At 39.1% G+C, this 27,005-nt stretch overlaps 1 protein-coding gene across 2 annotated transcripts in view; it reads left to right on the top strand.

Annotated features, from left to right (window-relative positions):
* The window catches only part of agbl1 (AGBL carboxypeptidase 1), a 95,968-nt gene extending 84,990 nt beyond the window's left edge, over window positions 1-10,978 (top strand). Inside the window, exons 21-27 of one of the 2 annotated variants that reach the window (XM_086299657.1) lie at window positions 33-213; window positions 1,890-2,019; window positions 2,469-2,600; window positions 2,764-2,826; window positions 3,223-3,336; window positions 6,964-7,118; window positions 7,645-10,978. In XM_086299657.1, coding sequence (XP_086155783.1) covers window positions 33-213; window positions 1,890-2,019; window positions 2,469-2,600; window positions 2,764-2,826; window positions 3,223-3,336; window positions 6,964-7,118; window positions 7,645-7,930 — 1,061 coding nt within the window. In that variant the 3' untranslated portion in view covers window positions 7,931-10,978. The remainder of the gene's footprint in view (window positions 1-32; window positions 214-1,889; window positions 2,020-2,468; window positions 2,601-2,763; window positions 2,827-3,222; window positions 3,337-6,963; window positions 7,119-7,644) is intronic. The other variant, XM_086299658.1, reaches the window with a different exon arrangement.
* Window positions 10,979-27,005: the final 16,027 nt, after the last annotated feature.

Here is a 27,005-nt window from a genome sequence, read left to right as displayed (position 1 = left end):
AACTGATGATTGTGTAATAATAATTTTCCTAGGTAATCGCCCCTATATTGTACTGACCAGCCGTGTGCATCCTGGTGAGTCCAATGCCAGCTGGGTGATGAAGGGCACTTTGGAGTTTCTGTGCAGCAATGACCTGGTGGCCCAGAGTCTCAGGGAGGCCTTCGTCTTTAAGATCATCCCCATGCTCAACCCAGATGGAGTCATCAATGGCACGTGAGTGAGGAGCAGGAACATTGTTGGAATGGTTAAAAAAATGATATAATATACACTTTTACTTTACTTGAAACATGTAAGGAAACAATGCCCTTGGCTGCACTTACACTAGGCTTCTTAATAATGAAATGCTGCAGGTAGCATATGCTAATGTAACTACAATACAATATTACAATAACATTCACTGTTGATATAATTTTTGTCATTTTTGTGCTTTATGAGTTACTGACAGTTTGAACATTCTCATAATTTTACCTCTGAAATCCACTGTGGTGGTGTACAAACAGTTCTGATGCAATTGGAAAGCACACACTTTCAGCTTTAATTGAAAGGATTTAAGAAAAATATGGCATTAACTGTTCAAGAAATATATCAAGTTCTATACAAAAACTTTAATTTTCAGAGACGCAAAACACATTTCAAAATGAGGACCAAAGAAATGAAGCAAGGAGTGAAGGAGGTAAAAAAAAAAATCTATCAGAAATAATAACGTCTTTACTTAACCTTTACTTAACCAAATCACAGTCAGGCTACGAAGTCTGCAATCAAGGGATGCATTTATGAAAGTAAATACGAAAAAAACAAAACAAAACAGAACCCCAGATGAACTTGTGCCAGAAAGTAAGGAGGAGGAGAGAAACAGTTAATAATCTAAAACATCACATCATCTGTCAAACATGGTGGAAGCAATGTTATGGGATGGGTATGTATGGCCGCCAGTCAGCCTCGGCACTGGTGTTCATTGACTGCTGATAGAAGCAGCAGGATGAAGAGTCTACGGGACTGCACTCTGCTCACATTCAGACGAATGCTGCAACACTGATGGGACAAAGCTTCACAGTGCAGATGAATAATGATCCAAAGCAAACTGCAAAGTAACCCAACAGTTTCCTGAGTTTCCCAAGAAGCCTGGCAGAGCGTCTTGATCATACAGATATATGGTTTTGCTGAACCAGAAAGACTGTCATTAGAACATTTTGTCACGGTTCAGTGAAAAAAATACTTGAAACGAGACCCAGCAAGTGGGTACAGGAAGAGGGTGATAGATTGTCTGAAGCAGTCAGAACAAGAAAATACTACTGACGGAACCTCATACCACAGGCTATACCCAAGGGAAGATACGCCAAGTCTGTATGGTTTACTAAAGATACATAAACAGGGTGTACCTTTAAGACAATTAGTCTTAAAGGTACACCCTTTAAGTTTCAGACTTATTTCTGAATTCCAAAAAGACTTTTCCAGATATTGCAAACGCTTGATTGCAGTTGTTGCTTCCAAGGGCAGCCCAACCAGCTATTACATTTAGGGGCAATCACTTTTTACATGGGGCCATGAAGATATCTCCCCCCCCTATCATAAACATCTTCATTTAGAAACTTCATTTTGTGTTTACTTGTGTTATCTTTGTCTAATATTTAAATGAGTTAAAAATAGGAAATCAGGAAAGGGGCAAACACTTTTTCAAACAACTCTAGATAAACTCAATTATAGCACTTCATGACATCCATGTCTCTCTGTCCCACCTCTCAACAACAAACAGTACTTTGCTACTGAAGGACACTATTATTCAGCCAAACAACAAGTAACGTTACAGTATTTGGTATATATCACAGATTTACCCCTCACAAATGAATTACAGTGCAAGTATTTGTTTTTGTTGTTGTCTGTCTCCTCAGAAATCGCTGTGACCTGAACAGCAAAGATCTGAATCGTCAGTGGAGTAAACCAGACCCTCTTCTGAGTCCAACCATCTACCACACCAAAGGCTTTCTCTACTACCTCAACATTATAGGACGGACTCCAGTGGTGAGATACACATGCTGTTATGTAATGTTTTCTTTTTGAAATGTTAAGCTCTTTGGTTTTGCTAAATATCTGTCCTGCATGTTTGACACACTTTCACACATTAGTTAATCTACATACATTAGATCCAAAAATTATTCACAGCTTTATTAAAAATTCTAATCAAAAATGCGTTGTAAAATGTACCATACAAAAAAAAGATGTGCGTAAGTATTCGCAGCCTTTCAGTTCTTGTCTTGGAAATTCTGAATTTGTCGTTTAAGTATTAGGCTGTAATATCTAAACAGTGAACACTTCAGTTGAACCTGTTAAATTAAAATGACAAGTCTGTACTTTAATCACACATTAATTGTTTGATTTAAAATGCACTGTTTGGTTTCATAGGCAAAATCACAAATCAAAATATTTTATTGTCCAAATGCACAAGCTCTTTCTTTCTTCATATTTACTAGGTTTTCTGTGACTACCATGGCCACTCTCGAAAAAAGAATGTGTTCCTGTATGGCTGCAGCATTAAGGAGACTCTCTGGCAGTCTGGCTCTGCAGTTGACACTGTAGGATTGAAAGAGGATCCTGGATATAGGGTAAGAAAAGCACACACACAAAGCCAAGCAGGCCATAGGGGTTTCTGTTTTTGTTCTACTCGTTCACCAGCAGCAGTATTTCAAATTCTGAAACCAGATAAAATGTTTTGTTCCTCTCCATCTCTCTCTCTCGCTGTCTTTATCATTCTCATCGCCTTTCTAGACCATTCCAAAGACCTTGGATCGTATCGCACCGACCTTTTCTTTCAACAGCTGCAACTTTTTGGTAAAAGTTACAATACTAATAATAATTCTCATTTTGAAAATCACTGCATATAATAAATCCACAGCGTAGTTGTCAGTACAACTAAATACAACTACTAATTAATTCATATTGTTATCCTTCTCAGTATTGTAAGCAAAGTTGTACTTGTTGTCACTGTTAACTTCTTTATTATTAACACTGTCAGTTGTATAAAATAAATATCTCTGCCTGGAACAGCAGGTTAAATAAAGCATTATCTCAGCCATCTTCATGTATCATACCTCATCAACACCACTATCACTGTTATTGTCAGTAGTGTTTATATTTGTTAATGTGTGAATAGTTACATTCATTATTTTTCTTATTATATGGGCCATATTCTCTTACCTACCCTTAATTCTGATTTTAACCTGTCAGGTAGAGAAGTCTCGCTCTGCTACAGCCAGAGTGGTTGTCTGGAGGGAAATGGGAGTTCTGAGAAGTTATACTTTGGAGAATACTTACAATGGCTGCAACCAGGGAATATACAAGGTGTGTGTATGAGAGAGAAATTGGGTGAATTAGGGTACTCTAATAGAATTACTTAATGCTACTGTGCACTTTGTAACTTTTTACCATTCATTTTGTGCCATGTGTACAGGGAGTAACTATGTGACCAGTTTAAAGCAGTTTTATACCTGTAGCTCTGTAGAGCTCCAGAGTGGCAGGGTTGGTGTTGATAAGGAGATCCTGACCATGCTGTGCCAATAATACCTCAGTGGGTAAAGTGTTTCGCTGTCAGCCTGCACAGAATACTTTGTGTCTCTGCTCAACTTGCCTGATTTATTAGACCAGACATGGTCAGAACTGCCAGCCCCTCTTTTTTTATTGTCACACCACCAAACACCATCTTCTCTACATGACACATGTTGAACAAGGGTGGTTAGCAGAAGGAAAATCTGTTGCAATGCTGAATCACTGAATCTCATCTACTTGCTAATGCTATGTGTATTTCTCTATAAAGCCCAGGTCGTAACAGATCTCAGAGCAGCCAAAGATAACCCGTGGCACTTTCCTTCGCACGCTGCTTTCCTCTCAGTTTACCAACACAGACCAGGGGTTTATTCACAATGCGTCTGTGCAAACCACTAGAAACAAGCTGCTGATCTCTCAGCTTGCCCAGCTCCAGTAATTGTTAAGGGGTAATGGACACACCCTCAGAGAGAGAGAGAGAACTAGACTTTGTTATGAGATTGAAATATGTTTTCAGGGACAATAGCTGACTGCGGCCGCAAGATAGCAAAAATGTAAAGGCTGGATGCACATATTAATTGACAGGTCTTTATGGGAGCACTGTCATTGGTTCACACTTGTATGCAACTTTGTTTTGTTCTTGATGTTTTTGTTTTTTGGAGCACAAGTTCCTTTTGAGCTGGACCACTTAGCCTATGCACTTATAAATCTAAATCAAAACAGAATGTAATGATATGCAAATTTCATAAATATGGTCATTTCCCAAAGATTGAGATGTTTAGCACCGGGTAGCATGATGTCTTCTTTTAACAACAGGCCATAAAAGTCTATAAACTGAGGTGAGCAGCTGCTGGACTTTTGGATGCCTCATTCTTGTCTGAGAGATGATTTTTTATTTTTATTATACAGGGAGTGCAGAATTATTAGGCAAATGAGTATTTTGTCCACATCATCCTCTTCATGCATGTTGTCTTACTCCAAGCTGTATAGGCTCGAAAGCCTACTACCAATTAAGCATATTAGCTGATGTGCATCTCTGTAATGAGAAGGGGTGTGGTCTAATGACATCAACACCCTATATCAGGTGTGCATAATTATTAGGCAACGTCCTTTCCTTTGGCAAAATGGGTCAAAAGAAGGACTTGACAGGCTCAGAAAAGTCAAAAATAGTGAGATATCTTGCAGAGGGATGCAGCAGTCTCAAAATTGCAAAGCTTCTGAAGCGTGATCATCGAACAATCAAGCGTTTCATTCAAAATAGTCAACAGGGTCGCAAGAAGCGTGTGGAAAAACCAAGGCGCAAAATAACTGCCCATGAACTGAGAAAAGTCAAGCGTGCAGCTGCCAAGATGCCACTTGCCACCAGTTTGGCCATATTTCAGAGCTGCAACATCACTGGAGTGCCCAAAAGCACAAGGTGTGCAATACTCAGAGACATGGCCAAGGTAAGAAAGGCTGAAAGACGACCACCACTGAACAAGACACACAAGCTGAAACGTCAAGACTGGGCCAAGAAATATCTCAAGACTGATTTTTCTAAGGTTTTATGGACTGATGAAATGAGAGTGAGTCTTGATGGGCCAGATGGATGGGCCCGTGGCTGGATTGGTAAAGGGCAGAGAGCTCCAGTCCGACTCAGATGCCAGCAAGGTGGAGGTGGTGTACTGGTTTGGGCTGGTATCATCAAAGATGAGCTTGTGGGGCCTTTTCGGGTTGAGGATGGAGTCAAGCTCAACTCCCAGTCCTACTGCCAGTTTCTGGAAGACACCTTCTTCAAGCAGTGGTACAGGAAGAAGTCTGCATCCTTCAAGAAAAACATGATCTTCATGCAGGACAATGCTCCATCACACGCGTCCAAGTACTCCACAACGTGGCTGGCAAGAAAGGGTATAAAAGAAGAAAAACTAATGACATGGCCTCCTTGTTCACCTGATCTGAACCCCATTGAGAACCTGTGGTCCATCATCAAATGTGAGATTTACAAGGAGGGAAAACAGTACACCTCTCTGAACAGTGTCTGGGAGGCTGTGGTTGCTGCTGCACGCAATGTTGATGGTGAACAGATCAAAACACTGACAGAATCCATGGATGGCAGGCTTTTGAGTGTCCTTGCAAAGAAAGGTGGCTATATTGGTCGCTGATTTGTTTTTGTTTTGTTTTTGAATGTCAGAAATGTATATTTGTGAATGTGGAGATGTTATATTGGTTTCACTGGTAAAAATAAATAATTGAAATGGGTATATATTTGTTTTTTGTTAAGTTGCCTAATAATTATGCACAGTAATAGTCACCTGCACACACAGATATCCCCCTAAAATAGCTAAAACTAAAAACAAACTAAAAACTACTTCCAAAAACATTCAGCTTTGATATTAATGAGTTTTTTGGGTTCATTGAGAACATGGTTGTTGTTCAATAATAAAATTATTCCTCAAAAATACAACTTGCCTAATAATTCTGCACTCCCTGTATGATGCTTCAAATGTTTTCAAATGGATAAAGCCAGTCTGGACTGCAGGCAGGCTAGTCCAGGTCATCTGCTGTTAGTGAGCAATGCTGTTGTCACAGTATGAGGTTTAGCATTGTCTTGCTGAGTCATGCAAGGACTTCCCCGAAAAAGCATCTGTTGCTAATCTTCTGGAGCCTTTCCAGATATGCAAGTTGTACAGTTCTCTTCAACTATTTGGTGATTAGACTCAAATGACCCATCATAGCAGAACAGAATCCCACCAGTGATGGGACAGCACCCACCCCACACATCCACAGAAGAGCACTGAGATATAAAAATGTGCATAGACGAAGCTGATTTTCTTGGAAAAGGTGGGCAAAACATGACTGGGCTAGAGCAGTGATGTAAGAATTGAGTTTGGCAGCATGATAAAACGAATGTAAAGTAAAGAATAGCTAGTAGCTGCAAACCCAGGATAGCAGGGAGATGAGTGATTACAGATCTTCCTTATTGAACTTTTGCATAAGCTTTGCTTCAGAGAATCTTTTCCTGACTAAGATGCTCTTTTCATGCCCTATTATGTTACTGACATCTTGTCAGTTGTTCCAATTTGATGTAAACTGTTCCTTCTGCTGTGCCTCAGAAGGGCACTTTTGAGTCATGTTGGTCCATCAAATTAAAAAAAAAGATTAGTATTTTTAATTAAATAGTAAAATGTCTCAGTTTAAGCATTTACAATATTCTCTATGCTCTATTGTGAATAAAATATGCTTTTATGAGATTTGCAGATCTCTTTTTGTTTTCATTTGACACAGCATCGTAGCTTTTATTTGGATTGGGTTTTTAAAAAATCCAGTAGGGTGTTCCTAACAGATGTCTCTCATTGGGCAGTGTGCACAAATTTTCAGGATGTATAATATACTTAACTTGGCTCAGGAGGGGAGCGTGTCTGTGTGTGTGCCTGTGTGTTGTTACAGGGGCTGCAGACAGGAACCCAGGAGCACCAGGAAATGGGGATGAAGTTCTGCCACAGTCTGTTGTCTGTAACCAAAGACACAAGGATTCTATACAGCAGGAAACTCATCAACCATATTGACCTGGACCACAACATGCTGGACCACAAGTCTCACAAGTAAGCTACCGTTCTAGGGCGGCTTATCACATGTGGGTTTTCCATGTGGCAGCAGGGAGGACAGTGCTTAAACCAGGGCAGTTCGAGTGGAATTCAGGTATTTATGGGAAGAGGTGATGAACTCTTTCCCAGTTAAATTTAACCTTCATTCTAATTTGTGTTGTACAGTTATTTCATTTTTAACTTTAATTTTTATATTTTATTTTATTCCTTCCTAGTTAAATTTACCCTTTTTAATTCTCATATTTATTTCCTATCTTATTCATAGCCTTTTCTTTTTTTCTTTAGGTCACGAGCAGTTGTCTAAGCATTTCACTGCATATCGTACTGTGTATGACTGTGTACGTGACAAATAAAAATTTGAATTTTGAATTTGAATTTGAACAGCTGCTGATGCAAAACACACCTGATGCCACTGCTGCAAGCAAGCAAGCTGTGTGTTTACACAGTGTGTTTTACATAAAACTTAGTTTGTTGTTTTTGGTGAACAAGACTTAACATGGCAATTCTTTCTTCTTTCATGCAGCTGTTTTGAAGACGATGAGCCTCCGTGTGCTGAGGAGATCGAGTACTCTGGTGGCTGTCCCACACTTAAAGGCAGTGATTTGGATTCAGACATTGACAGCAACATGGCCCATGTTGATGATGATGACAAAGAGCACAGTGCTCAAAAACATCAGCAAGACAGCATCAGTCAGTCTCAGCAGTCAAGCATAAAGAACCACCTGTTTCCTCCACAAACCCGGCAGCCATCCGTTGATACACCTAGTGAGAGAAGAGACTTGCGTAATGGTTTGAGGATTTCAAAATGATAACTCACAAGTTTAAAGGTTTTTTTTAAATAATTTACTTTCTTAACGATAGTAAGAGAGCATCAGCTAATATGAGCTGTAGTCCTTTAAACACAGCAGACTGTTCTGGATGAAAATAATAATACTTGGGTTTGTAATTCAAAACCAGCTTAACCAGAATGTATTACTAAAGACTGAAAATACCAGGCATGTGATCAATACTTCATAACAGACTTTAACATAAACATGTATAGCCAAGTACAGCCATGACTTAAAGACTGGCTGTTTTACTTAGACCTAAATTTTCAGGAAAGGAATCTCATAACTCCACCAGTTATGAGAGGAAATGACAATAGTTTCAATGAATGATGGATTAAAACCAGTTCTTATTGAATATTTATGTATGTAAAAGGTCATCAGCATAGTCTTAATGATACTGATAACATCACCAGTGAACAAAAATGCATGCTATAACGAATGAAAAATGCAACTATAACAGTGATCTGCATTTTGTCTGTCTTTGTCATTGGGTGAAAATAATTTCGTGTTAGCCTTTTTAGTTAATATCTACAACATCAGTTTAGTGTTCCAGCATCTTATTGTGACTGGCTTTTTTCTGTCTGTACTTCTGCAGGCACTACTTTGATTATTAGTAGGTAATTAGCAAACTGAAACAAACTTGATTGTTGCTGTGTAAAACTTTTAAATCAACTTAGTTGTATTAATTACATGAAATACTGGGGACTGGTACTTATCTTTCCTCTTCTGTATCTTTGCAGAAAGAACAAAAACAAAAACAGGTGAATAGGTTTAACCTGCTTGGAGGAAAGAATTCGGCATGTTTCCCAAAATGTTCTCACCAAAATGTCAAGTTCAAATGTTATGCTGTATGTTATAGACTTAAAATGTGTAAACTGTAAGGCAAGGGGTGGTATTTGGCTTCTGAGTAAATATCAGCGATTTACTTTACAATTAATATCCTGCCAAGAACACATCCTGTACACAACTCCATGTTTTATCTTTTCAAGTTTCATTACAAACAAATCTCATAAAAGGTCAAAGAAACTCTGATGACTGATGGTGCATTTATTCAGAAGAACATTAATATTGACTGTAATATTATCACAGAACTGCAACTACGCTGCCTTTACAGCAGTTGTAGTTTGTTTTGTAATCCACAAAGGCACAATGCTGCTCTCAAGCGTCATGTATGAAATTATAAATGTTAAAATTTTCCAGAAAGAATTTTTTTCCCAACATTTTTTGCTTAAACAAGCCTATGCTGATGGAATCTAAAATTTCTGAAAGTAGGTTAGCCTTTTAGCCTAAATTTGTGCAAGTGTACGATAAATGATATAGTTTATACATTTATACAGTTTGGGGATTCCATGGATGGAGGATCCGAACACAGAGCACACAGGGAACACAATAAAGCCCCAAATCCAAATCTTAAATCCAAAAGTAGACATCCAAGTAAAAGCAAACAAGCAAATAAATTCAGCAAAGCTAGGGAAAGGCAAAATCTAAAAATACTCCAAAGATTATAGATGAGAAGCTTGGAAGTCAGAACAAGGTAAAATAGAAAGAACATACAAGGTCTCTTTGTTTACATTGTACTGTATATACTGCACATGTTGTACTGCTGTGAGTACTCCTGCTATTTTTAACTCTTTTAACTCCATTTTGACTGCCTCCAGTCATTTTGCACCTTTAAATCACACTGGATCTTTTCCACTTTGAAGAAACAATTTGAACTTTAGAATTTTATTGTGAAAAGAGGATCACCCGCAGGAAGTCAAATCAGTTGATATCCATCCATTTGAGCTCAAGTTTGAAATTGCTGATGCAAAATACAAGTGGTCAAAACTGCGCTTGCAGGAGATGAATAAGCAGCAATGCCAGAAGTGGTCAAAAAGTTTACAGGGAGATTTTTAATTTAATTATTGGTTATGGGCAAAGTTAGGTGGGAGAAGTAGAAGAAGCTTTTATCACACCTAAATCCCATTCCTCCTCCCAGCTGTGAATTCTTTTTCTGCCATGAGACAGGGCATCTCATTGCCCACTGTCCCTATCTCCAGTGCAAAGAGCAAAAGTTGCCAACTTTTTTTTCAAAAGGTTCTGTATTTTTGATGGGCAAAGAGGAGGCTTGTGTTCTGATTATGGTTTTGCATGATATTGGAGCCATCAGCCCGACTCTTCTGGATAGGGGAGAAGATGTTGAGCTAATAGTAATGTGGGCGGATGTCTCTCCACTCTGCAGTGGTTGGTTGCATCAGTGGAGGTGATGAGCCAGAGTAGTGGGCTGTGGTAGACTCCTTTGTCATGTGGTGCTGAAGACGTTTTTTTGTTTTTGAAGCCCTTCAGTCTCAGATGCCGTCTGACGGTTATGGGACTGCAGTCAGCATCAGTAACGGCCTTAATTTGGGTTGAGGATCGTCCAGTGTCTTGACAGACGGCCAATTGGATCCTCCGGCTCAGTGCTGATGAATTTTTCTGGGGTCTTCCACTTGACGTTTTTGTTCCATAACCCTCAGGAACATTTAAGAAATTCCAAATGACTGTCACACTGCGTCCCACCTCAGCAGCGATGGCGTGCTGCAAGCTTATGCAGTTCAACAACCCGACCACGTTCAAAAAGGGAACGTTTTTGTGCCTTTGCCATCAAAACGTCATGACAGTGTGACAGAAATTGACAATGTGGTTCTAAATTTTTGATCAGCTGTAAAACAGCCTGTTTCAGTTTAAGCATTATTTTCAATAAATTACATGCTCAAAAGACTGTTTTGTCTCACTCCCAAAATAGGATTTTTTGCCATTGATCGGGACTGTAGGATGTACTGATTTTTCTGACATGCTCTTACACATGTTCAAGACTCCGGCATAGTCAAGATACATCCCTGTTTGAATATATCCATCATATCTACATCCCAAGACCCTCAAAACGACTACCAGATGTGTGTTAGCACAAGTACAAACATCTGCTATTTCAATGTGACAGGCTGCAATTGTGCTATGTCCAAAGCATGTTCCTTGATTTGCAAAATACCATCAGAAATAAAGGGATTTTAATGCCCCCAAACTGGCTGGGATACTTGATTTTGTTGAACTAACAAACATTTTAGGAAGGTTTATGACTTTTGCATTGGAGATTTAAGAGAGTCCAAGAATTTTATTTGATTGTCTCTAATATAGTTAGGTATTCTGAGTTTTACCATAAATTGGTGACTCAACCATTTGGTAGAGACCTCTATCTAAAAAAAAAAAGACGGGGTTGTTTGAACAAAAGAATAAAGATTATATTTACTGTGGCCCCAAATGAGGAAAAAATACAGTGAAAAAATGTTTTCATGTTTTTTTTCTTGCCGCTGCCTTTAAAGGCTCAAGGTCACTGAAATTTGATCTCGTTCAAGATTTTTAGTAGATACACATATGGTATGAATTTGAAAATCCTGTCACTTTGTTCTCGAACTATCACGTTCACGAGATTGTCAGAAAACTTGACCTCTGACCTTAAGGCTGAGCTGAAGGTTTTTATAAGCTTAAAATTCATATGAGTTCAATTCAATTTTATCTACCGGTATTTAGCGCCAAATCACAGTGGATTAATTTGCTGATTAATTTCCCAGGTAACAGACTGATTGAAAATAATGAGAAATTCTAATGTCTAAATCTAAAAGAGCAGAAGTGTGAGAGTACAACAACAGCATGAACAAAAAGGTCTGAGGAACCACTGGAGCATAAATAAAAAGCAAGTGAACTTGGTTATCTTTCACCTCACAATGTGAACATAGAAATTTATCTTGGTCCACTTTTAGATCCATTTTGAAGAGGACTGTATGTAAAAACAAGATTTCAGGCTGCAAACAAGGTTTACAGTGTGCAACTTAAATGACAAACCCATGGACCCTATTTCAGAAAGCAGATTTTGTGAAAATTTGTGTTATTATTGCCAACAATGTTCTAACAGTGATCAATCACTGTGACAAAAAAAGACACACAAACACTGAAAATACATTTACAGGCACAATGGAGGCATACAGATGAACATACACATGAGACTGTGGTTCAGGGAATCATCTTGCACCCACAGACATCAATAATGGTGGACAGACATTTTAATTATTAATGCTCTGAATTAAGTATCTTTCTATTGCTCTACACTATGTCTGTGTGTGTGTGCGCGCGCGCGCACAGGCAAGGACATGGAACTCTACAATGCAGCATGCATAGTATAATACACGTTTCTATCTATCTATACACACACACACACACACACACACACACACACACACACACACTTCTACGCTTTTTGACAGAGAGAGAGATAAAGCACTAAGGTGAGCCTAACTGTAAAATAAGGGGCTATTTTTCGTACAAGGCAACAACTGTCTAACTGTGCATATTAAGTACATAACAGTAACAGATGGATAAACATGTCGTAAATTACAAACTAAGGAGAGGTAATGCCATATAAATGATGTCTTAAGCACTTGCTAATACCTTGTTAAAGCTTAATAGCGTGACATTATTATGTGCTACTGTGTGGCTTGACTGTGTGGCTACAATTACAGGAGGAGATGTGTTATCACAGAGCGTGATACGACTGTCTCTGAAACACAATAAACAATACACAGGGCTATAATAGCTCTCTTGATACAATAACAGTTAATTAGGCTGGTGAAGTGGGAGCTGTATTGATTGGCTCAGTTAATTGGTCATTTAACTCTGCAATCCCACAGGCCCATTCAACACAGCTAGTGTTACAGGTAGTGTGTGAGAGAGTGTTTGGGAGTGTGTCTGTGTTTGTAAGAGTAAGCCTATACAACAAATAGTCTCATGCCTTTAAGCTACTAATGTTCTGCCTCACTGCTCTTATTTTTGCACAGAGTTGTTGTTGATGTCTAAGTTATAATTATGAATACATGGACTGGACTGGCGAATACGATTTACTCTAACTTTGCATTAAGCACTTTTTACTGCAAGCTTTATTCATCCAAGCAACCTAAATCCAGCCTAAACTAAACCTGTTTTAACCCATTTAAAGCCTTATGGACAATGGTAATGATTTAAAGCTGTATACATAATTTATGCACTGAATATTTAGATCTCAAATCACAGCATGCATTACTTCCACCGTCCTTCCAAGTTTTCAGTAAGAGACAAGATTTTTGTTTGCCATAAAAAAATGTTTGTATCAAGAAAAAGAACTTCAACTTTAAAGCCTAAAGATCCTTTCAGTTCACAAACCAGCTTCTGACAAAGGTACAGTGCTCTGAAAAAGTATTTGGGCCTCTTTATTTTTTACATAACCTGAGTAAATACTGAATGCTTTTTAAAATAATTTTTCACAGTGCTGTAAACACAGAGCAGATAAACTGTTAACAAAGGCCATGTTTTAGTTACTTTGGGTTAATACTTCTTGGATTTTTGGATTTTTCCATTGATCAGTAAGATGGTAGAAGACAGGTCTCACTCTTGGAAAAATAAATGGATTTCTGTTAACTTGCTGAAATTTTTTAAATTATTTACACATAAATAACAAATAACTGGTATGTTCGCTGGCATTGGAAACTGTTTTTTTTTAGGCTAAATTTTATTTTATTTCATTTCAGTCCTCTGAAGTCATCGTTTCTTAAATAATGGATTATTTTTTAAAAATATAGCTCAGCATGCAGAGCCAAAAAACGTAGTTGTCGCATGCATAAACAAAATAAAACATTGCAGTAATAAAGCTAAATTTAAACATTATCACAATAAATTAGCTGATCATTTGTCTTTTAAATCAGTTATTATATAATGTGTAAAATCAGAGGACTGTCCCACAACAGCTTCACTCACTGACACGTAAACATTATACGCTGTACTGCTATTCATATATTATTATTCAGTTAGAAAATACATCTAAAATGTGTGACTGCAGGGAAAACGTGTGAGGTGGAAAAAGCGAGTCAGAAGAACAAAAGAGAGTAAGGAAAGAGATATAGGAGGCTGCTCCTCAGAGGACCATCATCTACTATATCAGGTTTTTAACATATCAAAATATGAAACTGGAGCATGGGGAGTGAAATCTGTTCTATGCTTTCTGAGTAGTAAATTATTTATCAGTCTGAAAGCCCCTCTAACTACGGTAAGACCTATTGCCAAGGGGGGTTGTGAGTCATGTATATGTAATACTGCCTAATACCAGTGACAGAGACACTGACTGAGAATTACTCTACAGGTTTATATCTGCACTATGTTCCTCTGAAACTCATGGTGATGAGAAGACTCCAGGATGTTATTGCATACAGGCAAGAAACAGGAGGACATGTCACAGCTACCTTGGGTGATTTCCATTTCCTACACTGACAGTATACTTCCTATACACTTTATACTAGACCAATACAGTTAGTATAAAGGTGGAATTCGGTGAAATAATTAAGCGTCATCAGCTTAAAATGCAAATTATTCTGTAACACTTGATGTAACCAAACACTGACCATGAGCCTCACAGCCAGTGTTCAAATGTCCAACACAACTATAAATTCACTACAGTACGATAATCTAACATGTTTATCATGCACAAGACTACAAAGTATTTTCATGCAAGATTTGAATAACACAAACTTGATATGCTTTCTTTCACGTTTCATGATATGAAAAAACATAATTTGGCAAAACTCATTATATACAGATGCAATGTGTGTGTGCAATACTTCATACCATCCCTCAAAGCTTCTTAAATTTTATTTTTGCATTTAAATTAAACACAACATGCTTATACAAAATCAACCAAGAACAATTACTGTTTTTAACATTTGTGAACTTATAAGCATGAAAGGAAAAAAAAAGAAAGGAAAAAAGAAGAAAAAGAAGAGGAAGAAAAAAACAAAAAAAACAAAACAAAATAATTCACGCGGAGTGTGAGGCATGAATTATGATCAGTTATTTTTTTAAGAATTCTAGAAATGGTTGCCAAATCATACAAAAACTCGCCAGTTTCCCCTCTCTATCAAATCTTATCTGCTCCACCCTGGCCACAGACACCATCTCATTAAGCCACCTGTTAAAACACGGGGCCGAAGAAGACCGCCACTGTAAAAGAATAAGTTTCTTTGCAGCCAGCATACCCATTGTAATTATCTGTTTTTGTGAAAAGGAAAAAGATTCGACTGATGCAAATGATCCAAGTATAGCCAACGTACCATCACGTGGTACTTTTTTCCTAAATTGGTTTGAAAACCACATAAAAATCCGGCTGCAAAAAGCATTCAAAACCGGGCAATGCCAAAATAAATGTGCAAGGGAACCTTCACCGACTTTACATCTGTCACATAAGGGGGATACAGAATTATAGATCCGGTAGTTTAGAAAAGTGTAGTCTATGAATGACTTTAAACTGGATTAGTTTATATCTGGCATTTATTGAGCCTTTCTGAATATTGGACAAACAATTTGACCATTGGTCTTCAGACAGAGGGACCCCGAGGTCTTCAGCCCATGTTTTCTTAATTCGGTCGGAATCAACTGGGATTGTAAAGCACTTAACAAACTGAGATATCAAATGTTTAAAATCTGCTTTCCGAATTATATCAAAGTAAGTATAACTTCGTGGCTTCAGTGGAAAGTCTGAAAAGTTTTGTTGAACAAAATTCCTTATTTGAAGATAACGAAAAAAATGTGATTGAGGTAATTGAAACTTTTCTTGAAGTTGAAGGAAGGACATAAATTTGTCATCTGTATATAAGTCCTCAATGTATTTCAATCCCTTTTCCCCCCATTCTAAAAACACCCTATCCATTTTACCTGGTTTAAACAAGTAGTTATGTATTATTGGCATTCCTACTGAAAAATCAGGTAGTTTGAGAGATTTCCTAATTTGACTTAATATCTTTAAGGAGTGTTTAACAACAAAATTACGACTGAGCGAATTGTTAAAAGAACCCGTGTTAGAAAACAATGAGACTGGTAATGAGGCTTCAGATACTGTTGCTGCCTCTACCTGGAGCCAGATCGGAAGCTTGTCATGACAATAATCAATAGGCGAACCCCACTGCCAGTGCAATAGAGCTCTTGAATTTGCTGCCCAATAATAATGTCTAAACACAGGGAGACCTAACCCCCCCGCAGGAAGTGTTTTTTTTGAAGATGAGCCATGGATATCCGAGGGGGTTTTCCTGCCCAAATGAATGAGTGAATCAATGAATCAAGCTGCTTAAAAAAGTTTAAGTGGCAAGTGAATAGGAAGGTTTTGAAAAAGATATAAAAATCGTGGCAAAGACACCATTCTAACCATCCCTCAAAGCTAACTGGTAAATGTGCTGGTACTTATATAATGCTTTTCTACTTAATTTGAGCATTCACAGGGCTGTCTTACTGGAAGCCTCATTCACCCATTTCCAACGCATTTTCTTTCTATGGCTAAGTGCTTTCAACCTAACATGCACCACACTCACACTTTGATAGATGCATCTGGTGCAACTTTGAGAACAGTATCATGCCCCAGGATACTTCAGCATGCTGTTTGAATGGTTAGAATTCAATTTATTTCAATTTTATTCATATAGTGCAAAAACACAACAACAGACGCCCCAAGGGACGTAATCTTGTTAGGCAAAGACCTTCCAATATTAGACAGAAACCCCAACAATCAGATGACCCCCTATGAGCAAGCAGAGTTTTATTTATTTCTGGTTAAATAAACATTAAATAAAAAAATAAAAAAATAAAAAAATAACGTGGCAGCTGTCGCACAAACCATATACTTCTGGACATCCTCGTCTCTCTCTCTTATTTTCTTCTTTCATGAGCTTCTCAGAGTAGTCCTATCTTCTTAGCACATTTCTATTTCTACCCTTAATCACCCTAACCTGCTGCACATCCTTTCAAAATCACTCAAACTCACTATAACCCTTTGCCACATCTCTCTTTGTTGTACATCTTAACTTCAATTACTAGTGTATATTTCCTGGGTATCCCACTTTTTCTTTTCTAACCTCTTCCTTTGAATACTTTCCTGTACTTCCTCATTCCATAACCACGTCTCCTTATCGTCTTTCCTCTGTCCAGAGGATACACCAAATACCTTCTTGGCACTTTCTCTCATCACTTCAGCAGTCCTTTCCCAGTCATCTGGTAACTCTTCCCCACCCTAGAGCCAATCTTAATCCCTTCCTCTTTCCTAAATGACACAAAGTTTTCAGAAACATTATTTGGCTATTGCAAGGTTCTAACCTGTTGCAATATTATATTATCATTTCAGTGATAAAGTTTTATTTTCATTTATTTTCATTCTTAAATGCACTGGTTGTAAACTACTTTTGGTTGCTCCCTTATTCACACAAGGGTTTACTACAACAGTAGCTCTGCATAGATTTAAGAGATTTTTACACTGGACACTATTCCTTATGCAAAGCCTCCTGCTGAACTTATTATAGACTCAAACAGCACTGCCCTCATCATAAATGGAGAATGGGTGGAATCTGTCTCCAGCTTTAGGTTTCTGGGCACCCACTCTCTGCCAGTCTCAACATTGGTGTTGTGGGTCACCAACAGAGATGGGCAGTGACGCGTTACTTGTAACGCGTTACTGTAATCTGATTGCTTTTTTCGAGTAATGAGTAAAGTAAGGGATTACTATTGCAAAAACGGTAATTAGATTACTGTTACTTTCCCGTAGGAACACTGCGTTACTAAAACCGTGATTTTTTGCAAGAATGTCTCATGACAGTGACGTAAGCGAGTGCGCCGTTAGTGACAACAGCTGTGTGCAGATCAACAATGGATCATATATCGATTGTGGGAGAGAGTATGAGCGTGCAGCGTTTAAAGCGTGGAAGTACTGACCTTACTTTGAGTTTGATTCCATAAAAAGTGACAAAAACATTAGTGTCCGTTAGGGCTGCCACGATTTGTCGACTAGTCACGATTACGTCGACTATCAAAATCGTCGTCGACTGATTTAATAGTCGACGCGTCGTTTGAAGCTTTGTAAGATCACAAAAGACGCAGGAATAAGTAGTAGGATTTAAGAGTGTAATAACGGACTGAAACAGAAGATGGCAGCACTGCATGTACAAGGATGCCAACTGCCGTTAAACCCCGAAGAAGAAGAAGCTGTGTCCCAGAATTCATAGCGCAGCCCAGCTCAGTTTCCAATAATGGCGGCAGCTAGTTAGTTTTGATATTACTCTTATTATTCTTTCTGGGTCACAAAATAAACGTTTAACATATTTTCAGGCGAGAATGAAGCTGTGTAAACCTCAAATATCTGCTCAGTTTATCAAGACACCACAAGCGCTCCGACGTTTTCGGAGACGTCTGTTACCCACTAGCTCGATAGCTAGCCGGGGGCTAGGCTCGCTAGAGCCGTGAGAACACCGGACTCCTGGCAAATCGTTTTCAAACCCACCGCTGTCTTTCGCTACTCAGGTTAAACATATATAAGTCACTTAGATAACTTAAAAATTTTATTGTTTGGCTTTTGTAGTATTTTATTAGTTCCTGAGTAAATCGGTTTGGCTGAGATTAAAGTTATAGTTTTTACACAGCTGAATAAACTTCAAGCAGACAGCTGATTATCAGAAGTGTGAGATGCTCGAGAGTTTACTCCGGTGTCCTGTTATATTTTAGATAGCAAGGAGTTTATTAAATTTTAATGAAATTTGCAGATTGTTTCGGTGAAGTTTAATAAACTATCATCTTGTCTTTATTTTTAGTTAGCACAGACCTTAAACACTTAAAGCTGTAAGCTAATGATAGTTATATAAGAGCAGATGCTGCTGGTGCAATAAGCTGTACGTTTTACGTCCAATGGATGATGATCTGATTAGTCGACTAATCGCAAAAATAATCGGTGACTAGTCGACTATCAAAATAATCGTTTGTGGCAGCCCTAGTGTCCGTTGTGCGTGGGAAGAAAACTTCTTTTTACAGCGAAAAAACCCCCTAAACTTCCAAGCAAGTACCGAGTGCGCAACAACATAATGGGAAACTCACAGAGAAACTCGCGGATTCTTCCACTGACCGCAGCACACCTGCACCAGGTTAAACCTCCGCCTACCGCAGTGCTGCTTAATAGGTGAAAATAGAGCAACAGGACCGCTGAGTCTTTGACTTTATTTATGTTCTGCTGTGTTTTACTTGCATCTATTTGAAAGAGTGAGTGTAAACACAAAAAATATTTTATTTTATGTGCTGGAATGTGCAGAAAATAGGTTTCAATGTTAAACTAATTTATTCAACTCAGAGAATGTTGCATATAATTAAATTTTTGCTTGATGCATAAAGTTAAAAGATTAAATCAGAATCAGAATCAGAATACTTTATTGAAACTAATAAAACAAGTTTTGAAAAGAGACTTTTCCATTTGATTACATTTTGTATGATGGATTATGCAGAAAAAGTAGAATTGGGCTGAAAGATCTATCGCATAGGTGTCAAACTCTGGCCCGCAGCCTAATTATATTTGGCCCGCGAAGCCATACCAAATTATTGTTAGAGCTGGCCTACTGGTATTATACAGCTAATATATATATTGTTTAGTATTAAGCTTTGCTTGTTCCATATTCAGTTTTTCAGCAAAACTTGTTTGAGTCCATAAGAAAAGATTCATTCTTATATCTAGAGGAAGATTTTTTTTTCAATAAATATTAACGTTAGCCCGCGACTTTGTTCCAGTTTTGAATTTTGGCCCACTGTGTATTTGAGTTTGACACCCCTGGTCTATCGCTTTATCACCTATTCAGGGTGTAAATCGTGTTTTTAAAAAGTAACTAAGTAACTAAGTAATTAATTACTTTTGAAAATAAGTAATCAGTAAAGTAATGGGATTACTTTTTTGGGGAAGTAATCAGTAATTAGTTACTGATTACTTTTTTCAAGTAACTTGACCAACACTGGTCACCAATGCCCTGGTAAAGATGAAGTGCAGCAGAGGCTGAACAGGAAGGCTGTGAAGAGGGTAATTAACACTGCCCAAAAATTCATTGGCTCTACCAGGGGTGGCCTCCATTGCCAGCTGCTCCTGTCTCAGGAAAACTAGGGCCAACAAAAGTTACCCCTTGCACCCTGCACACCGGTCCCACCCAACCCTGGACACACACACACACACACACACACACACACACACACACACACACTACCCCTGGGCCACCCACCCACCAATCTGAGACAACCTTCGTAACCCTCATCACTCACACCACTCACATATGGACGCTACTCAGACTGAGTCCCTTGCACTACTTCCAAGCACTCTGCAGCCTGTTCTTTAATGTGCCTTTTCTATTGTTTGTCTTTTTCTTATTTTGTATATATTTTTCATGTTTGTTATTTATACCTGCTGTCTTTCTATATATATTTCATTCCTGCACAGCTGATATGGAGCTCCCAAAATTTCGTTGTACATGTACAATGACAATAAAGGGCATTCTGTTCTATTTACTAAGTTTAATTAGCGTTTTTGCTATTACATCACTTTTATTTTTTTTGCTATTTTTAATCTATAATAATAACAATATAGGGCTGTTTACCACACGCCTGACCCAATTATGAAGAAGTTCTGGTTAATATCAGCTCAAATAACAAAATCAAATCTGACATCTTACCAGCACCCCTCTTAGATCACAGACCCACAGACGTTTCTTGAGATAAATGTCTCGGCACAGTACAAAACAAGAAAGGCAATATGTTGGAAAGCTGGATTTGTGCGTGTGTGTGTGTGTGTGTGTGTGTGTGTGTGTGTGCGTGTGTGTGTGTGTGTGTGTGTGTGTGTGTGTGTGTGTGTGTGTGCGTGTGTGTGCAGGAGAGGTGGTCTAAGTAATGGCAGATTGTGTGTCACTTAGGCAAAGAGACTCCCGTGGGATGATGTGATAAAAGAGAGAAAATTTGATTAAAATACTGACAAGGCACTCAGAAGCACAGACACACTTACACACATGTAGAGTAGAAAGACAGAGCAGGAGATGGAGCGATAAATGCAGTAAATGGAAGGAGCATACAAATATGGGGTGAGTGTGGGAAACAAAGACAAATACTTGACTTAAGTAGAGTGAAACTAATTGAAAAGAATTTCAGTTCATGCATAACAATAGATTGAATTTTCTGAACATTCAGATCCCAGTTTTAACATTGGTCCATGAGTTTGTGAATAACAATACCCCAATAGTTCTCGTTCAGGTCACTTACTCGTTTAAAGAATTTTATTTTTATTGCATGTTACATGCATTACAGTACAGTGGCATGGTGGTTAGCACTGCTGCCTCACAGCCAGAAGGTCCAGAGTTGGACTCCACCATCTGCTCAGAGCCTTTCTGTGTGGAGTTTGCATCTTCTCGTGTTTGTGTAGGTTCTCTGTGGGTATTCCAGCTTCTTCCCAAAACCTAAAGACATGTTTGCTTAGGTTAACTGGTGATTCTAAATTGCCCATAGATGTGACTGTGAATGGTTGTGTGTCTCTCTGTGTTATCACTATGTTAGACTGCCAACCTATCCAGGGTGTACCCTGCCTGGATAGTGTATATATACATATATATATATATATATGCAGCTGTTTGCCGGGGTTACTTGCGTAGTAGCATTCCAACAACGCCCTGTTTTCGTCTCTTGCCCACCGATGCCTTCTTGTTCCAGTAGCCCACTTTTCATCAGGGTGCCCTGGTTCCTCAACACCTGACGTGGACCTTGTTGATCCGGGCGACGTCCGAGCCGGCATGCCTTCTTATTTATTTGTCTCGCTCATGTCTGCGGTAGGCTCGCTTAGCATAGGGGGTCTAGCCTTAGGACCCTTACTGGATACAGACGCCCCAGGCAGGAATCGAACTTGCGATCCTCTGTTCCAAAGGCGTGTAGTCTAACCACTACGCTATCCAGCTGTTAAGGAACACGAGAAGCTGGAAAAATACCAAGGGCTCAGAGAAGAGCTCGAGAGGATGTGGAGGGTGAAGGTAATGGTGGTCCCCGTGGTAATCGGAGCACTAGGTGCGGTGACTCCCAAGCTAGGCGAGTGGCTCCAGCAGATCCCGGGAATAACATCGGAGATCTCTGTCCAGAAGAGCGCAGTCCTGGGAACAGCTAAGATACTGCGCAGGACCCTCAAGCTCCCAGGCCTCTGGTAGAGGACCCGAGCTTGAAGGATAAACCGCCCGCAGGGGCGTGCTGGGTGTTTTTATATATATATATATATATATATATATATATATATATATATATATATATATATATATATATATATATATATATATATTTTTTTTTTGAGACATTTATCTCAAGAAACGTCTGTGGGTCTGTGATCTAAGAGGGGTGCTGGTAAGATGTCAGATTTGATTTTGTTATTTGAGCTGATATACATATATTGAACGAATTTAGCAGACAGAGTAGTAACGCTTAGTAAATCTTAATGGGAGCTGATTCTTTTAATGCTGCTGTTTATTCCTAATGTGATGGCTACAAATGATAGCTTTCAACTGGATCCAATTAAACATCAAAGCTTACTGCCCCATGGCCTTAAGGAGACATGGAAATCACTGTAGTTTGGAAGCTGATCAAACATGATTTGTAAAGGTGTATTCATGTGGGTCCATGAAGAGTGTCAATGAAATGTTTATTCTGTCAACAGACACAATGTATATGTTCAGTACACTGACTGACATCTCAAACCAAATTGTTTTTCCAAAATAGTCCAAAAGAATTTTTTAAAAAGTGTCCTTGTGCAAACATCCAACCGAGGTCCAACAGCATGATGTAGTTCTGCTTTCCTGTATTGTAAAAATTATATCTAAACACAAGAATTAATATAATTTGTGATTTCTTTTAATAAAATACACACACATACAATAGCACAACCTAACCCACTACTATTATAGTAGCAAGCTGCTTTCATGAGCTGCAGTAAATATGCCTCTAAAAAAACATTAAGAAGAGAGCAGCAGTCTGTAGTATGTGGTCAGTCAGTTGTATCATGTCTCCTTTAAAAATTCATTGGCACCAAAAGACTACTCCCTTATTATTGCTGATAAATTCACTCCAGACCATGTGGAGGCTGATAGGCAAGCATTTACCATGCAACTCTATACTTAAAGGTCACAAAGAGCAGTACAAGCCTGTGTGTGGTGTGTGCTATGCAGTAAGGATTCCAACTTCAGTTAACAAATGATATGGATTTGCTGTGTCTGTGTGTGACTTGGCTCATGTCCCTTCTGAGGATCAAATTTCATGGTTGACAATCTAGATAAAAAACCTAATGAAAATTAAAATGATAATATAATGTGTCCCCCTTGTAATACATAAATCCTATCACAGTTGGCACAGCTGTCAAAAAGACCAGTGCTGAATCACGCCAAATCACAGTAATGGTCACCTCAAAGTGCTTATTGTAATGTAAAGACCCTACAGTAATAAGGTGTAAAATGTAGCTGGCAACCTCTAGTTAGATACATATAGATAAAGTTGGGCTTGTCTAAATGCACAGGTTGAGCTCTGGAACCAGGTGGTGGAGAGGGGCTGGACCAATCTGGAGTTGCTGAGATGCAGATGACAAGGTTGGGTAGAGTTGTATCTGTACCTCAATTCAACAACTGAATCTGTTTTCCCTGGTGTATTAGAGATTTGCTTCTCCACGCCCTTGGCTTGGGGAAAAGGTCAAGACTGTTGTTTATGCTTATGTGACAAATAACAGTTCAGTGTACCCAAACTTCTTGGAGTCACTAGGCAAGGTGCTTGAAGATGTTTGAAAGTTCCCTGCTTGAGACTTACTGTGATATTGAAACCTTGATTCTATCTGTTCACACTGTTAGATATTTCAAGGTTTGGACACAAGTTTGATTTAGAGCCCTGCCTGTGTTTATGTAAAATAAAAATGAGTACGTCATCAAGGTGCATTGCCAGTCAAAAGTTTGGACATAACTTGTCATTTAATGGTTTTTCTTTATTTTGACTACTTTCTACACTGTAGACCAGGGGTGGGCAACTACTGGCCTTGAGGGCCAGTGTCCTGCAGGTTTTAGATGTTTCCTTGATCCAACACAGCTGATTCAAATGGTTAAATTCAGGTGTGTTGACCCAGGGTAATAGCAAAAACCTGCAGGACACCGGCCCTCGAGGCCTGGAGTTGCCCACCCCAGCTGTAGACACATACTGAAGACATCAGATATATGAAGCAAGATATATGGAATCTTGTAGCAAAGAAAAAATTGATAAATAACTCAATAACACATGCATTGCCTTATATTTTAGATTCCTCAAAGTAGCTACCCTTTGCTTTATTGACAGCGCTTTAAACCCTTGGCCTTCTCTCAATGTGCTTCATGATGTAGTCACCTGAAATGCTTTGCTGGTAACACTGTTGGGGATTTATTGAAAATTGAAGGCACGCTGAACCAACATGGTTACCACAGCATCCTGCAGCAACATGCCATCCTATCCGGTTTGCTTTTAGTTGGACCATCATTTATTTTTCAACAGGACAATGACCCCAAGCACACCTCAAAGCTGCGTAAGGGCTATTTGACCCGGAAGGAGGGTGATGGAGTGCTGCGCCAGATGGCCACAGTCACCTGACCTAAACCCAATTGAAATGGTTTGGGATGAGATGAAGGCAAAAGGGCCAACAAGTGCTCAACATCTCTGGAAACTCCTTCAAGACTTTTGGAAAACCTTTTCAGGTGACAACCTCATGAAGCTCATCAAGAGAATGCCAAGAGTGTGCAAAGCAGCAATCAAAGCAAAGGAGGGCTAATTTGAAGAATCTAAAATATAAAACATGTTTTGAGTTATTTTGCACTTTTGGTTTACTACATAATTCCACGTGTGTTAATTCATAGTTTTGATGCCTTCAGTGAGAATCTACAATGTAAATAAAGAAAAACCATTAAATTTGAAGGTGTGTTCAAACTTTTGACTGCTGGAGTGCTTGTTAGACTGAAGGGCATAACCAGATATTCAAAGTTACATAAATGTGTTTTCTTTCATCTCCTTCCTTTATCCTAACGAAATGGTAGGTATTATGGAGGTCCAGTTTTTGTGAACATAGTAGCACCTTGGAGGAATTAGAGTAGGGAAAGTGGATATTTTACCATGACTTTATTTAGGCCATGAAAGTCAAGGATGGAGCGATTTATCTTTCTTTTCTACAAAGAACAAGTCCCAACCAAAAGACCCATAGATGGACCCAGTGCTTGGCAGTTTGGCAGTGACTTACTCCAGTAATGATGTCAAGGAAATTAGTCTGAGTTATGGCCTGAGTTCTATGTGTTGTGTCCAGCAGACAGGGAGAAAGGTTCAGGAAGCGGAACGGGAGATAAATATGAATGAGCAGCAAGAGAGTGATCAATACTATTTGACTCCGGAATCAATTAAAGCTTTGAGGAAGTACGTTTGACCGCTGACTGAGATTTTAGCTAGAAGCATGAGTCTTGGCATGTTTCCAGCAAACATGAAACACTAGAGACTTTGCCCGCCAATAACCCCATCGTTATTGGTGGGCACAACTTTTGGTATGGAAAACCCCCATGTTTCTCTAACTCACCATCTTTCTCTAACTAACTCAGGCGTAGGTAAAGGCCTTTTCAGAAAATTGGGTGGCGGCGATGGCTGCAGAACAACAGGTGGTGCGGGGCTGTGACGAACAGGTAGGTTAACCAGAAATTCAGTTACATGTGTTTGCATCATACCTTTCACTTCACCCAAGTGAAGGGTGATTGTGTTCATTTCTCCTGAGATGTGCTGCAGCATTTCTTCGTGCCAGCCCAGCTGTTCTTGTTGGTTTGCAAGGGCGCAACTCACTTGACCCGAGCCGGCTGGGTCCATCGGATCATTCTGTCAAGGTATGGACACAAATTGGATTCACGTGGAGTTCCAAGTCAAAGTTTAGTGTGCTAATTCACTAGCTGGGCCCACGTCCTCATTTTAGGTTTGACAGCATTTTAGTAGGTAAAAGTAAATGCTTTGACATGAATTGAGCTGCTGTTTGGGGAAGGCATCGAAGGGGACTGGCAATGGCTCCCGGGCCTGGCAGATCCCCGTGCACTAAACAGAAATGAAGAAGTTAAAGAACTGAGAACAAGGAGGGAGGAAGGGAGGGTGGGGCACGTAAACTAGAATGAACAGCTTGCAGAACTGGGGGAACCTATACAGATGACAACTGGAAGGAGCGTGTTTGGAGGCGTGGTCCCGCTCCTGAAATTCCGATACATAATCTCCAATAAAAATCAGAGACTCTAGTATGGCTGTCCACAGTTTTTAAACTATTTGGCGAATGTCTTTCAATCCAAACATAGCTGACCATTCTGTAGCAGGGAATTCTCCAGTTGGAAGGCAATAATGCTTGGAGGACTTTTAAGTTACGCCTGTGAAAAGTCTCTAGCTGAGGCCTGAGGTCCTTTGTCCCCATGGTTAAGATGCAGAAGAATTGGCCTTCCTTAGCCCGTAGAGCATCTGGACAGGTAGGAAGAAGGTACAAAGAGGTAATCAGAAGCAGGTGAGTGATTAGGCCAGGAACCCCGAAAGTCCCACTTCTGCACCAAAACCAGAACACACACACAACAGAGTAAAGAGAGAAAAGGAGAGAGAAAGAAGGAGAGAGAGAGAGAGACATAAAAAATGGTGAGTTGACCAATGAGGACCGAGGGACAGTTTTCCATATGTACAGGGTATGTTCATATGTACATGTATTTATTTATAATTCTTTAAGCTTGCCTGGCTACGCCCCAAAGCACAGACTAATCAGACCTCATAGTACTGTATCACCCCAATAGATTACTTCTCTCTCAGACTGCAGGCTTACTTGTGATTTTTAGGTTATTTAAAAGTAGAATGGGAGGCAGAGCCTTCAGCTTTCAGACCTCTCTTATGTGGAACCAGCTCTCAGTTTGACACACTTCTTATCTTCCTGGATTCCTCCAGATACACACAAAACTCTTAAGGTTGAAGCTCACACACACACACACACACACACACACACACACACACACACACACACACACACACACACACACACACACAAACAAAACTCAGCCATCAGAGCAGTCATTTTTACTACTCAAGCTATGCTATGGTTTTGAGTGCTGCATTTTCATTTCGCAAGATGGAGAGTTTTGATGAACCAATTAACAATTAAAACAAA

This window comes from Aulonocara sp. 'chitande type north' Nkhata Bay, linkage group LG7, assembly GCF_057382095.1.
Source record: "Aulonocara sp. 'chitande type north' Nkhata Bay isolate Kocher_YH1m ecotype deep benthic linkage group LG7, A_spYH_male_GT1.1, whole genome shotgun sequence".
In the NCBI taxonomy this organism is placed as follows: Eukaryota; Metazoa; Chordata; class Actinopteri; order Cichliformes; family Cichlidae; genus Aulonocara; species Aulonocara sp. 'chitande type north' Nkhata Bay.
Note: the sequence above shows the minus strand (reverse complement) of the source record. Positions and strands in the feature narration are given on the sequence as shown.